The 14,210-nt window shown below is 37.8% G+C and overlaps 1 protein-coding gene across 1 annotated transcript in view; it reads left to right on the top strand.

The window, feature by feature from the left end:
• COL19A1 (collagen type XIX alpha 1 chain) overlaps positions 1–14,210 on the top strand; it is a 346,749-nt gene that overhangs the window by 265,748 nt on the left and 66,791 nt on the right. Inside the window, exons 19-20 of the mRNA XM_047102603.1 lie at positions 6,192–6,236; positions 11,448–11,510. Coding sequence (XP_046958559.1) covers positions 6,192–6,236; positions 11,448–11,510 — 108 coding nt within the window. The remainder of the gene's footprint in view (positions 1–6,191; positions 6,237–11,447; positions 11,511–14,210) is intronic.

Genomic DNA, 14,210 nt, shown 5'->3' with positions numbered 1-14,210 from the left:
TTATAAATTCCTCTGACTGCTGTCATTCTTCTCTGTTTAGAAATCTCAGAGAGATGCTATGTGCCAGCAAAGGCCCTGAAGATAGCAGGTGCTCAGAAAAATGTTTATTAAATGATGAGCTAATGAGTTTTAAAAATCCCAATTCTTCTTTGATCAGATTGCACTCAACATAAAGACTGTGGAAAGTGTGGAAGGCTTGTTACACTTCCTAAGTGATCCTGTCTTATATTTTCTCATTTACTTAGGTTTTCTAGGGAGTATTCTACTAGGAAGGATGTTTGGGGTATATTTTATGATTCTTTATTAAACATTTTTCTGAATAGATCTATACCAGCTTTTTTAAAACATTAGGGCTTGGAACAAGTGGGAAAAAAAGTGAAGCGTATCTAAAATTAATCAGTTAAAGTACAATGCTTTTGTGTAATGACATCTAGTGTCACAAAACAGGATTTATCATAAATGTTTCAAAATAATGAGAATGAGTTGGCTCTGATGTCACAGTGTCAGCTAGAAAAACTTAAAGAGCACACTCTATTACTATCACCTTTGGTATAAAATTTACCAAGTTGCTACTCAGCTACTTAAATATTTGCTATCCCTTGCAAAACTTTTAAAGCTCATATCTTCACAGGTCTCCCAACACTACTTCTATATATAGTTTATCTTGCCGATGAGTCAGTTTTTCCCCTTAAATGAAGACATATGAAGCATTTATATTTTAGTCTAAAGTTGAGAATGTAAATTTTTAACTTGAAGGTTATATTTCAAAAAAAAAAGGGGGGGGGGGCTGGCCAAAGCAGGCAAGTGGAGAATCTTGCTAGTAGCAAACTTTGTAGTACTTTGAAGTTAGCTATTGTCTGGCCCAAAATAATTCCAGCTATGTATCCTTATTGCCTTTACAGGACTGAGGCTCACAAGTATTTAGTCCACAAGTGCTCAAAATGTGGCTTTGAAGCTGGAGCCTTCCTGGTTAGAGAGGAGAGACCATAGCTTTTCTTCCCCCAAATGATGCACTATAGCCACTTAGCATCAAAAGACTTTAGACCCATCTGAGATTTAATGGAAGGTAGCTTCCCAAAAACTTTACTCTGTTTCACTCTGAGAGTAGTTAGTTAGGGCTGTTAGATGAGCCCCACCAGAATGGTTGGAGGAGGTAGGGCCCACGTTCTCAGTACCTACACTGACCAATATTTCTGGATGGTAACCACTTCATCCCCACCCACAGCTTCACAAAGGAAAGGGCCAAGTGTGCCATGAGCAGCGAGATGCGTGTTTTCATTTAGCAGTGACTTCACCCACCTGCCCCATCTGTTTTGGATACTGAGGTGGTTTCATTTTGCATTTCATTGCATGCCTGGTGGTCTGGCTGTAGCTTAGGAGAGCGAAAGAGAGAGAGGAACATAAATGAAACTTTCTTAGATATTAAATAATGGACCATGTATTGAGACATATAAAGTAACATTCCAAGGTTAAAATAATCATCCCTTTTAAATTGGCATTGATTTATGTAATGTCTGCACTTGAGCTCTGGACCTCAGCAACTCAGCTCCCAGTTGTGCAGCCTGGATTCTGCTGAAGCAGCCACCTGTGGGAGGACAAGCAGCAGGTGACTCAGACACACCTCCTCCCCATTCTAACTTGAAGAGCCCACAGTCCCAGGAATCCTCAAAGGCAAGGGAATTGTCCTGTTGCCCCTGTATAGGAGTTGGTCTTTTCGCCTATAATTTTCCTTCTGTCTTCTGGAGGGAGAAGCTCAGGTATGAGAGACCTTGTCCCCACAAATCAAAAAGGGAATGGGGAAAAAAGGAAGTAAGGAATAGAGAAACTAAAGAGTAAGGTTGGGAACAATATGTAAATGTGTTTATGTGTATTTTTGCACGCCCACTTGAGGCTGCAAAGAATAAAAGGTAGATTTCCCTCTCCATCACAAAAATAATTTACAAACAGCTGCTCCCACTCTGTGAGATTGTTTGCATGGAGCAACAATGCTGAGAATATTCCCCTTAAGGAAAATCTGCTCACAATCCAGCAAACTGCTCTTCATTGTCTCTAACTCTGGGAATTTTAATAAAAATTTGATAGGCTCTGTCAACTGCTAAAGCCATCGGATCCAGAGCTTCTCACAAGAGTCTAGATGGGGAAAAAAGTATCATGTATGGAGGCCAAGAACGGGCGGATTTTACATCTGATAATTGTTTTTAAAGATCCACATTGAAAATGCACAGTTGTGTGATCTTCTATCGTCACACTCGGTGCAATTTGCAGAGAACCAGTCTCAGCTTTTGGAGATTGATGCTGCGCCTCCCAACAGCCAATCTTCTGGGCCCAGAAGATTCAGAAATGAAATTTAAATCCTAACGTCTTATGTCTTCCTCCCTATGAACTGTCTCTTGTGGTCCAATCTATACATGCCCAGGTACATCCCCTTCTTTCCAGAGAATACCTTCTCCAAGTCACATGCAATAGCTTGAGTCTTCCCAATTGCCTGACGTAGGTTTCAAAACTCTCACTCATCACTTCCCATAAGAGAACAGAGGACAAGTTCCGACATCGCCAAATTCTCTTTTTTTAAGTTTATTTTGAGAGAGAGAGAGAGGGAGCATAAGCCAAGGAAGGGGAGGGGCAGAGAGAGAGAGAGGGAGAAAGAGATTCCCAAACAGTTTCCTCTCTGTCAACACAGAGCCCAATGCAGAGCTCGTTCCCATGAACTGCAAGATTATGACCTGAGCTGAAATCAAGAGTTAGATTCTTAACCAACTGAACCATATAGGCAGCCCTGACTACTCAAATTCTTGAAATGGCCAGGCAGATTAGCACCCCCACACCACAACCCTCATCACATCACCACAGGAATTTTTAAATAAACACATTTAAAATGATGCAACTATTACATTTATTCAAAAGGTGTATGAGAACCCGTTCAAATGACATGGCTCCAGTGTACAAATGACCTAGTAAAATTAGAACAGTATCTGTGGCAGAATGCTAGATTGCAAAAACACAAGGACTATGTTTCTTATTATTTCTGTAGAGCCAAGTAATTGTCTGGTGAAGTTAGTTTGGAGAAAGTAGAGAGCAAGATCTCACATGTCAATGCTGCTGAAGTTCAAGTTCACATCTGCCTTGCTTATTGTTATCCCAAGATTGGAGGACAGCTCCAGAGGCCGCTGAATATCCTTGATTAGATGGATTTCCTGGTCTAGCTATTGAATGAAGCAAACATACGGTGCTCTGATGGGCAGTAAATAGCCCTGTATTTCCTCTGAGTGTAAAAGCCACCAGAAAAAAAAAAAATCAAGATTTTAGAACAGTACAGCATATGGATAGAATAATATGAGCTGGTGCTATAGATGCAGTTTTTCATCCCAGTCACAGTGTCTCTGATATCCTGTAGGGTGCTGAGAGGTGTGATGGGAGAGGGATCTAAACCAAGATGCTGTATTGTAATATGATCTCACCTAAATGCACTTTGGGTGCTCTTCTGTGCTACAATTCAAGAGCATGGGGCCTCCCAATCCAAAAACCGTCTCTGGATAACTCATGTCTTATACCAAAGCATGTTCCAGCTTTCCCAAAAATGTCCTACCTTAAACACAGCCAGGGAGAGGTGCTGATGGGTTGTATACACTGATTGGCATCATGTCCAAATGGCTAGTATTATCAGAAAATGCCTCAAATTTGTTTTATGCAGGTTGCATCCAAGCGACCTATCATTTTGGAACTGCTGATTCTTTATGTATGTGTGTACATGTCTTAGGGTTTCATATCTCATTTTCAAGTATGTCCCTGTAATAATTTACAGCTCAGGATTTTGAGAATACAGTTTTTATTTTCAATTTAGACATTTCAGATGAAAGTTAAATAGGAAAAAATGAGAAAATGTCTGTCACAAGACCAACAGTAACAGCAGTTATAAACTACTTATTTTTGATTGAAGTAGTATGAATAGCATGGAAGGCATATTTGAAATGTCAAATTATAGTAACAGTGATCTGAATGAGTGCCTCTGGATATTTTTGTTGTTTAAATGTTCCCCTAATTTTGGTGTGCCTGAGTGGCTCAGTCAGTTAAGCGTCCAACTCTTGATTTCAGCTCAGGTCATGATCTCACACCTTGTGAGTTCAAGCCCTGCATCAGGATCTGCACTGACAGCATGGAGCCTGCTTGGGATTCTCTGTCTCCTTCTCTCTCTGCCCCTCCCCTGCTCGCATTCTCTCTCAAAAATAAATAAACATTTTTTTTAAAGTTCCTCTACTTTTAATTTTTTCTATCAACACAGATATTTTATTTTATTTTTAAGCTTATTTATTTTGAAAGAGAGGCAGAGAGAGAGAGAGAGCACAAGCAGGCTCCATGCTAACAGCATGTGGAGCTCTATTCAATGAATGATGCGACCTGAACCAAAACCAAGAGTCAGACGCTTAACTGACTGAGCCACCTAGACACCCCAACACATGTATTTTAATAAAAAGATTTTAATGAGAAAACACATAAATTCCAATTATAGGCTTATTTATTCAACAAATATTTGTTGAATGTTTCCTGTATATTAAGTACTGTGCTAGGAATGGGGCATTCAATTCCAGGTCATCATGGAGCTTGTATTCTAGTGTAAAAGATGCAAAATTCTTTACACAAACACAAAATTAAAAATATTGGTAAGTATTATGAAAGAAAGCTACAATATCCAATGAGAAGATGAGAGGGGAACCTGTCTGGGAGACCTGCAGGAGGCTTCTGTGAATGGCATCTTCTAATACTTGAGACCTGAGGGATGATGAATAGTTGCTAACTGGACAAAGGGTGAGGACAGAGTGATGACTTAAAGGGTAAAATGGGAAGTACCTTGCTCCATTTGAGAAGCTAAAAGAAAGCTGTTCCAGACAGAAATTCTGAGGGAGAGCAGTGGCTACCATGATCCTGTAGAGGAAAATGAGTTCAAGTCAGGTGGGATTTTGATGGCTTTATAAAGGATTAGAAGGAAGGGGCTCAGAATCTCTCTCTGACTTTATATAGAAAATGTAGGTGTATGGGAAGCAAGACTGGATTATAGAATGCCAGTTAGGGAGCAACTGCAATAGTCCTGGCAAGACATGATGATAGCTTACCTGGAGTGAAGACAGGTAGTGTGAAGAGAAGAGACTTGGGGAACAGAGAAACCAGGCTGGATGACTGATGGGACTTGAGGAATAAGGAGGAGGGCGGTGTTAACAATGATAGCCAGAGTGAAGAAGGAAGACTTCTATGGAAGGGAAATTTTTCAGATTTTCTTTTTTTCCTTGGTTTTCTTTCTTTGCTTGAGTTTTTTTCAATTGTAAAATGAAATTACTATGCATTTTAACAAGTAACTATAGAGATACATTCGGAAGAAGTCAATTCTTATTACCCCACTTCTGGGCTAATGAATGTTAACAGCGTGATGTAATACTCTCATCTCTCTCTCTCATATATGTTTGTATTATTATATTTTTTTAATTTTCATTTGAAACACTTGAATATGAATTTTTTTCTAGAATTTACAAGTGTATACAGCAAGTAGAAAATTTGATACATGGGTCAAAACTCAGGAGATGTGTGCTGGGTTTATAAAACTGTCCATCTTTGTATAGATGATACCGAAGCCATGGGAGCAAAGAAGTATGCCCAGGAGAAAATGTTGAGTCACAAGAGAAAAGAGTCTGGACATAAGTCCTGAGGAAATCTAACCTTTACCCGTTAGGTGAGGAGAAAGAGGACAGGTCAGAAAAATAGGAAGATACTAGGAAAGTGAGGTATTATACAAGTCAAGAGAGTGGCAAGTGCAACCAAGAGGTTAATTAATGGAAAGTCCGTTACAGTGAGAAATAAAGATATCATTAACAGTGTTACAAAGCCATGTCAGTGGAGTTGTTGGTGACCAAGTAATGTTGCCAGGCATTAATTTGGAGTAACGACAGTTTGCCCTTGGAAGTGTGGTATTTCTCCCGAATCATCTCCTGTGGGGGGGAAGTCACAGAAGATAGATAGTATCTCCAAAATTGGAGATTTTCAAGAATATTTCACAGAAGGTGAGAGAGACAAAAATGATTGAGATGGTATTCATAAAAAGCTGTTACGGCACTATTATCTTACTATATTTTTAATGCAGGGGCTGAGTGTATTAAACATAAATGGACTGTTTTTGTATTTATATTTGTCTTATGTTTACCTAGGGAAACCTTGGTGAATATGGAGCTGGTGGCCCAAAAGGAGAGAAGGTAATCAGATTTGCCAAAGTGAACAAAGCAACCGGGGTTTTACATCTACCTATGCATTCACATGTCAGGGGCAGTCCTGCTGCCACACGGAGTTCTGTCCGTGGGGAGCCCAGCCTGCAGGGGGCGCAAGCCTCTCCGCCTCCTGACCAGACAGCGGGATTAGGCACTGAGGATTTGCTCCTCAGTGAAGATTGCTGAATAGCAGTTGGCTACAAGGAAGAGGAAGGGGAAATAGCTGGAACAAGGGAAATGAAATTGGAACACAAGCTTTGATTCATAAAGCGATGTTTCATGAATCTGTGCAGGTGGCAAAAAAAAAAAAAATTGAAGACCCCCTTTAGCAAAATGCCTCAGGCTCAGTCTCCCTATTTTTGTGTCATCTTAAGTACCCATACATAAACCATCATGGGGGCATTTTTTGGTGGAGTTTTATAATGTATAATCATTATTATTTCAAAACAGTTTTAAAATTAAAATGCTAATAAATTTCTATTGCATTTCTCCTCGTCATCAGTCACTGGTTTAATTATGTGAGCTGTGAAGATGACAGATTCACTTGCCCATTCAGAAAGATGTTTCACTCTGATTTGATTCTGAAATTGTGATGACCTTGAATTCAGTGTGAATGTACCATTGTCAGGAAAAAAAACAATGCACATTAAACCTACAGACAGAGATGAGTAGGTCTGAAAATACTCCGAGGGAATGTGTCCTGTGAGTGCTACTTTCATTCATTCACCCAGTAAAAATTCTCTTGATTGAGAGCAGGGTATTTCGACATGAATTCGAGAAAATATGACTTCTGTGCCTTATAAATCAGTGCAACCAATCTATTCAAAAGACCATACATCTATCACCAGAAAATATTGCTAAAAGATGGTCTCAACAGAAACTGGAAACTTCTTTTAAATTGACCATTGAAAATGAAATTTTCTGCAAAAAAAAAATAAGTAAAACCTTGACATTCTTAAAAAGATATCCAGAAAGTATTGATTATACAGCAATAATAAGGCATTTATGTGTCTAGGATTGTACGGGTAGTACATTAGCATTATTTTCTGTAATCAAAGAGCTTACAGAATTCCTACACCACCGTGACAAACACATTACATTTTAAGCAATTACTACTGCGCACGTGTGGGCTAATGGGGGAAAGAAAGAAAGCCACAAAGCTTGTCACATAGGACAGCTGAGCAAAGAAGAGTGCTGTGGCACTTTTAAAGTATTTAAATGATGATTCATTTATTGAAACAAAACAGCTGGCTTCTGTTTTGCTATGTTCATTAGGAAACATATGTTACTTAGGAATTCTTAAGACCTCAATGATGAGAAATTTGATTCTGTAAAACAGGTGTATTTCAAACTCTAAGGACCTTTTCTATTGCTCAAAATCTTTTCTAGTTGCTTCAGAATCTTAAGTGGAATTAGAAAAAGCCAGTGGTATAACTGTTCCCTCCTCCCACCCAGAGGAATAACCTAGAAGAGTCTACAGGGAGCTTGATGCAGTACCTGATATAAATGTACATATGAAATGATTTGTAAGAATTCTAATTAACAGGAGAAAGACTCTGCCAATAAATAATGCATAAAATAAACTGAAAGACAAGCATAGCACTTGCTGGAAGAGTAAGGTCACCTCTACCTCTACCTAAGGTACTAAATGGTTAGTATCTGTTATGAATCAATACATTCATTTTTTAAATTATAATGCTGTTCATGGGTCACCATAATGAGAATTTAAACCTCCTTCAAGCTGCCCTCACAGATCTTTGCTTGCACCTATAGTGGACCTTGGTAGTTCTCAACCCTGGCTGCACATTGAGATCACATGGGGAGCTCTTAGAAAATACTACTGCTCAGGCTTCACGCCCAGAGACTCTGATTTGCTGTGGAGCCCATACCTGTGGTTGACTTGATGTCGAGTCTATATATTTGAACCCATGTAAATAAGTCTGAGGAAATATGTTTAAAAGTGCTTCAGATGATTGTAACAGGCAGTCAGGAGTGAGAACCACTGAGTGGTGGAAAGAACATGGGCTCTGGGGTCAAAATTCATTGTGCCATTAACTAACTACTTGTGAAAATCACTTCATTTCTCTGAGCATCAGTTTCCTCATCCATTAAATGGACATAATTGTGTCAACACAAAGAGTTAATGGCCGGACTGAAATCAAATGAGATGAGATGAGCTTACCCCAAAACACAATACCTGACACATATTAAGGTTCCACTAAAGATTTGTTCCTTTCCACTCATTCACTCCAGACTTTCTTCTCACGAAGTGTCATTTCTCTGTCTTTGGTATTCATAGCTGTTGCCATCCTTAACACCTGGTCTTGTTCATCTTTGCACCTCCCACCATAATTTTGACAGAGAAAGGACCCAATTTATATCATTGAACAAAAGATTTAGTCAGAAGTACAACTTCAACACATAAGTGATTTGTTATTGCTGTAGAATACATCACTTCTCAACGCAAAATAGAATCACGAAAGCAGCCTACCCAAAACCCAAGCAGCAGAATCTACACACAGATCAACCCAGGCTTAGCAGCCACATCCTGTATCAAGAACACTAAAATACAGGGAGAAACACCAACGGACACTAGTGGCTACTAGGAACCGGAAGTAGAGACCATGGCAGCCATGTGACCAGGCGACCAGTGTTAAAATGATGATACCTGCTCTACAGCTTTCCTGAGACTGGCAGAATGTGGTGAAGGAATAACATGTTTACAGATTGGTTGAGGAGAACTACTCCTTTATATAGACAGTGGAATAAGGTAGCAGCACATCTAAGGACTACTATGAAATTAGGAGGTATCTTTTGGGGCCAACTGACAGGAGAAAAAAACTAAGCCTCAATAGCACCAGGCCTTTCAAATAGCTTTGAAAGTGTCAAATTAGAGGACAGCTTTTCCTGAAGCTCAGTAAATTCATCTGCCTTTCAACTGCTAGCCACAGTGATAAATCACTGAACATTCATTTTAAATATGAAAACCAACTCCTCATGTGTCTAAGATTCAGATATGAAATGCTTTTGTTTACAGAATTTTATATGAGGGAATAGGTCCCTAAGATTTCCTCTAAGTCCAGCCTGACCAAGTACCACTCAGAGAGATGGACCCATGCCTCTACTGGGTCCTTCCTCTACATTTCAATGGAGACTTATTTACATGGGTTCAAATATATAGCAGCTCTGAATATAATTACTCTTCTTATATAATCCCCTCTACTTCCCCTTTGGTAGCAGGTAGATGTGACTTTAATAGTAATTTCTAGACCCCTTCCCTGATTTCTACTTTTATATTTTGCAGATTAGTCTAACTACTAGGCATGTTTTTCCTTCGCCCCTATGCACTGGGGATTTTAACACCTACCAGATGAGTAACATGATGGTCACTCTGTACACCCTAATGCTCAGACAAAGCCAGTTGTTTATTTTCTCTTTACAACCAACAGCAATTGGTTTTTTAAATGTATCTACCAATTTCTCCCTCTTCTTATTTTGGATGGAATTTATTATATCTAGAAAAAAGAATAGTTTCTGCTACAGTGTGGTTAGTATAAGACTGGTGATGGTACATTAAATGTTTAGGTTCAAGAAGGAAAAATACATTAATAAAATCAAGATTAATTTTAAAAAATATATTCCACAAATCTAGAAGAACCTTTTGAAAAATGTGATCTTCTCTATCAATTGCACATGACAAACTCCATCTTCCTCTAGTGTAAAGTCATAAGATATTGATTTAGATAGAAGTGTGGAAATAAGCCAACATTTTTGGGACTGTAATAAATTTTTATTTGAAGTATTTTGGGTGGACTGTTGTTTGAGGCTTCAAAATAAACAGATAAACACATCCATAAAAGGGGGAAGATATAGAGATGTGCACTACAGCATTTGTTTATAATAAAGAAAAGCTGGAGACAACCCAAATGCCCATCAATGGGGCTTGGGTAAACCCTGGTATATAGTAACATTATAGAATGCTGTCCTGTGGTTACAATGAGTGAACTAGATCTATATGTATCAATAGGAATGGATATTAAAAACAACTTTGAGTGGTAAAATGCAAGTTATAGGATATCATATACAAAAAAAAGCTATTTATGGAATTTGTTTTAAATATCAAATAATATATTGTTTATGATTACATATATGCAGTAAAAGTGAAAAAACATGTACTGAAAAATATAAACACTACATTCAAGAGAGTGGCTTCCTCTGGGACAGAAATAGAAGGGGAAATGTAGGAAATTTCTTCTTAGATTGCAAATTTTTGTATTACTTTCATTTGGGGTACCTGGTACACAGAGGTTTGACACGTTTGACTTTATGTTTTCTATATTTTTTTCAAAATAAAAAATGTGTAAGAAAGGTGAAAAAGGTATATGCCCAGAAATACCATGGTGAACATCATTTTGCAAAAACGCTTTTGAGGTTGGAAAAAAAAAATCCAACATACTTCCAGTGGCTGTATTTACTTTAACCATAATGTGATATTCAAGGATCTTGGTAGATGCTGAAAGGAAGCACAATGCTGGGATCCTCCAAAGTCTGACTAGTGATCTGTTTTCCTCCCACAGTATTATTTCTAAATTGTATTTTCTCAAAGTACTTTTTTATATGTCACATACAAACCCCTTTTCAAGATCTCTGACCAGAACATCTTACACATTCCTAAGCTGCTGTTACCACATGGACAAGAATGTCTTCTTTGTCCACAGCCAGTCATTTAAGTGATTATATCAATGCTGGAAACAGCTGAGAGACTCCCTTTTCTTCCCATGGCTCCCCACTCCTCCGCCTAAAAAAAGAAAGAAGTGTCTGAGATAAAATGAGTCTTGGATTATTGTCAGTTAAACAATCTGATGTCTTTAAGATCACACACACACAAATTTTTTTTGGCAAAACAGGACAAGATTATATATTTTTCTTCTCTGAACATCTTTCCTTGAAAAATAATTTGTTTCACATTAATTTTGAATATCATTATGAATATTATGGATTTCTGAAAGAGCTAAAGGCATTGTGAAGTGCTGACAAATACATGATTATGCAAATAGTATAACTAGATTCAGAACTCCTCCTTGGATGACAATAGGTAAATTCCATGGCCAGAAGGAGCACAATCACTCTTGAATCTGAGAGTCACTACAGTACTCATCTGACCTCATGCAAAATCACTCTTCTGCTTTTTCTCAAAAGGGTGAAGCTGGACAACCGGGATTTCCAGGGTCCATTGGCCCTAAAGGTCAAAAAGGAGAATCTGTAAGTATTAACACTTTTAGGACAAAGGAAGAATATTCACAAAAATAGAATTAAAAGTATTTTTCCTAATCAGCACTAATTCCATGAACTTTGTTTGTCCCTGCCTTGGCAAACAATAGTCAATAAGATATTTGAGCAAATGCTCTATGTAAGGCATTAAGTAACTGAATCTTTTTTTTTTTTTAATGAGATAGGTAGGCTATTATCACCCTTGTTCTTCATATGAAGAAACTGAGGCCAGAGAGGTTAAGCAACTTGCCCTAGGTCACATAGCTAGTGTGTTAGAGCTATGAATCACACTTAGGTAGACTAATTATAGAACACGGGGTTTAAAAATTACTAAGCTGCTCTGCCATAACTAAACATTATAACTATAATAAATAATAAAGTCAATATATCAAAAAACTGGAGCTAATACATCCAAAAAAATTAAAAACTTATATCTATTGCTGGCAGTATACTTTCTGAAGTTATTTTCCTTCCTTGGTTTTTATAAGATCAAAGTGGCTTTGATCAGTAATACTGATTACTGAGACCACTTTCTTTCAAAACTTAATTCTTTTGTAAGGGGACAAAACCTAAATTATCATTTATACTCAAATAGGGCTACCTAAAGAGATTATGTGAATACTAGTCCAAAAATAACTTTTTAAAAATCCTGCTAAAAAGGCAAAGACAAAAACCCACAGCAGTCTGTAAAAATCAGCAAGACTCAGACTTAAATGCTTTATCTTTATATATATATATATATCTATATATATATATATCTATGTATATATGATATATATATCTTTATATATATATCTTTATATATATCATATATATATCTTTATATATATCATATATATCTTTATATATATATATCTTTATATATATATATCTTTATATATATCATAAAGACATATATATATAAAGATAGATATATATATAATTTTTTTTTTGAGCACTGGGTGTTATACATAAGGGATGAATCACTGGAATCTACTCCTGAAATCATTGTTGCACTATATGCTAACTAACTTGGATGTAAATTTTAAAAATTAATTAATTAAAAATAAATAAAACAATTTAAAAAGAACAAGAAAAAAAGTGTAATACTTTTTTAAAAGCACTTTTCCCTGCTTCCTTACCATTGTGACTAAAGGATATAAGTTTACCAGGGATAGTGAATGCAGACGTCCCTAAAATGCCTGCATGCCAAACAGAAACAGTATTTAATATTACAAAGCCAAAATTTCCCTGTGCTTCCACTTGAAAATGTAGGCATCTTTGTCTATGACAGTAATTTTGCAGGCAGCTTTAGAGTCAATGCTGTTACCCAAGTAACGCAAGTTGTCCTCCCTGTAGGGGTCATGCTTGCCTTTGGTGTCCAGTCCAAGCTTCCATATTCAACTGTAGCAAGTGACAGTCTTTCATGGGATTTCCCAGCTTCATTTTTCCAAGAATGTCTGAGAAACTCACATTCCACAAATCCAGCCTGGTGATTGGTCCCCTCCATCTGCTTAACTATTCCTGATGCTCCACATTTATTGACAACTCTTAACCATTCGTAACTGCTTCTCTAGGTCTACACTGTCTCCCCTCCACGCTTGGACACTCAAACTCACCTTTTAAACTACTGGGTGACACATGGCAGACCTGGATTTCAGATTTGAAAAAATTCTATTGGAAAAACAGGAAGGGCAGAAAAAAGGAACTTGGAATGGTTTAAGAGCAGTGTTTCTCAAATGGAAAGTGCATTTGAATCACCTAGGGATCTTTTGAAATGTGGGTCTAATTCAGTAAGTCTGGGGTGGGGCCTGAGAGGCTGCAGTTCTCACTAGCTCCCAGGTGATGCTCATGCTGTTGGCCCTTGGATCATGCTCTTAGTAGCAATGGTTGGGGGACTTCACAGCTTCTAGGAGATTCGCTCTGGCTTTCTCTCCCACCACGGACGTTTGGGGGCAGCCCACCTACCCCACTGAGATTATCATTGGCCCTATCTGCCTTACATAGGAGAAACAGACTTCCTTTTAACTTTTCTCTTAGCCAGTTCCCTCTTAACCCCTTAATTATTCCACGTCCCTATACAGTAGTCCCACCTGTTCAAGGAGGATAGGTGCCAAGACCTCCAATGGATGCCTAAAACCGCCAGTAGTACCGAACCCTATACAGTTGACCCTGAACAACATGGGGGTTAGGGGCACTAAGCCCCAGCATAGTTGAAAATCCACATATTGCTTTTGACTCCCCAGAACTTAATTACTAATTGCCTACTGTTGACCAATGAACAACTGATTAACACGTATTTTGTATGTTATGTGTATTGTACTGTATTCTTACAATAAGGAAGCTAGAGAAAAGAAAATACTAAGAGAATCATAAGACAAAATGCATTTTACAGGACTGTACTATAAAAAAATCTGCATATAAGTAAACCCATGCAATTCAAAGCTGTGTTGTTCAGGGTCAACTCTATACACTGTTTTTTCGTATACGTACATACATACATACCTATGGCAAAGTTTAATTTATAAATTAGGCACAGCAAGAGATCCTCAACAATAACTAATAGTAAAATAGGACAATTATAACAATATACTGTGATAAGTTATGTGAATGTACTCTCACTCAGAATATCTTGTACTGCACTCGCCCTTCTTGTGATGAAGTGAAATCATCAATGCCTACGTGAAGAGACGAAGTGAGGTGAATGATGTA

Source organism: Lynx rufus, unplaced genomic scaffold (genome assembly GCF_022079265.1).
Source record: "Lynx rufus isolate CCGP_SWC_20201006 ecotype Redwood Valley unplaced genomic scaffold, mLynRuf1.p SCAF_6, whole genome shotgun sequence".
NCBI classification, from domain to species: Eukaryota; Metazoa; Chordata; class Mammalia; order Carnivora; family Felidae; genus Lynx; species Lynx rufus.
The sequence above is the reverse complement of the archived record's forward strand: the minus strand, read 5'-3'. Positions and strand labels throughout refer to the sequence as shown.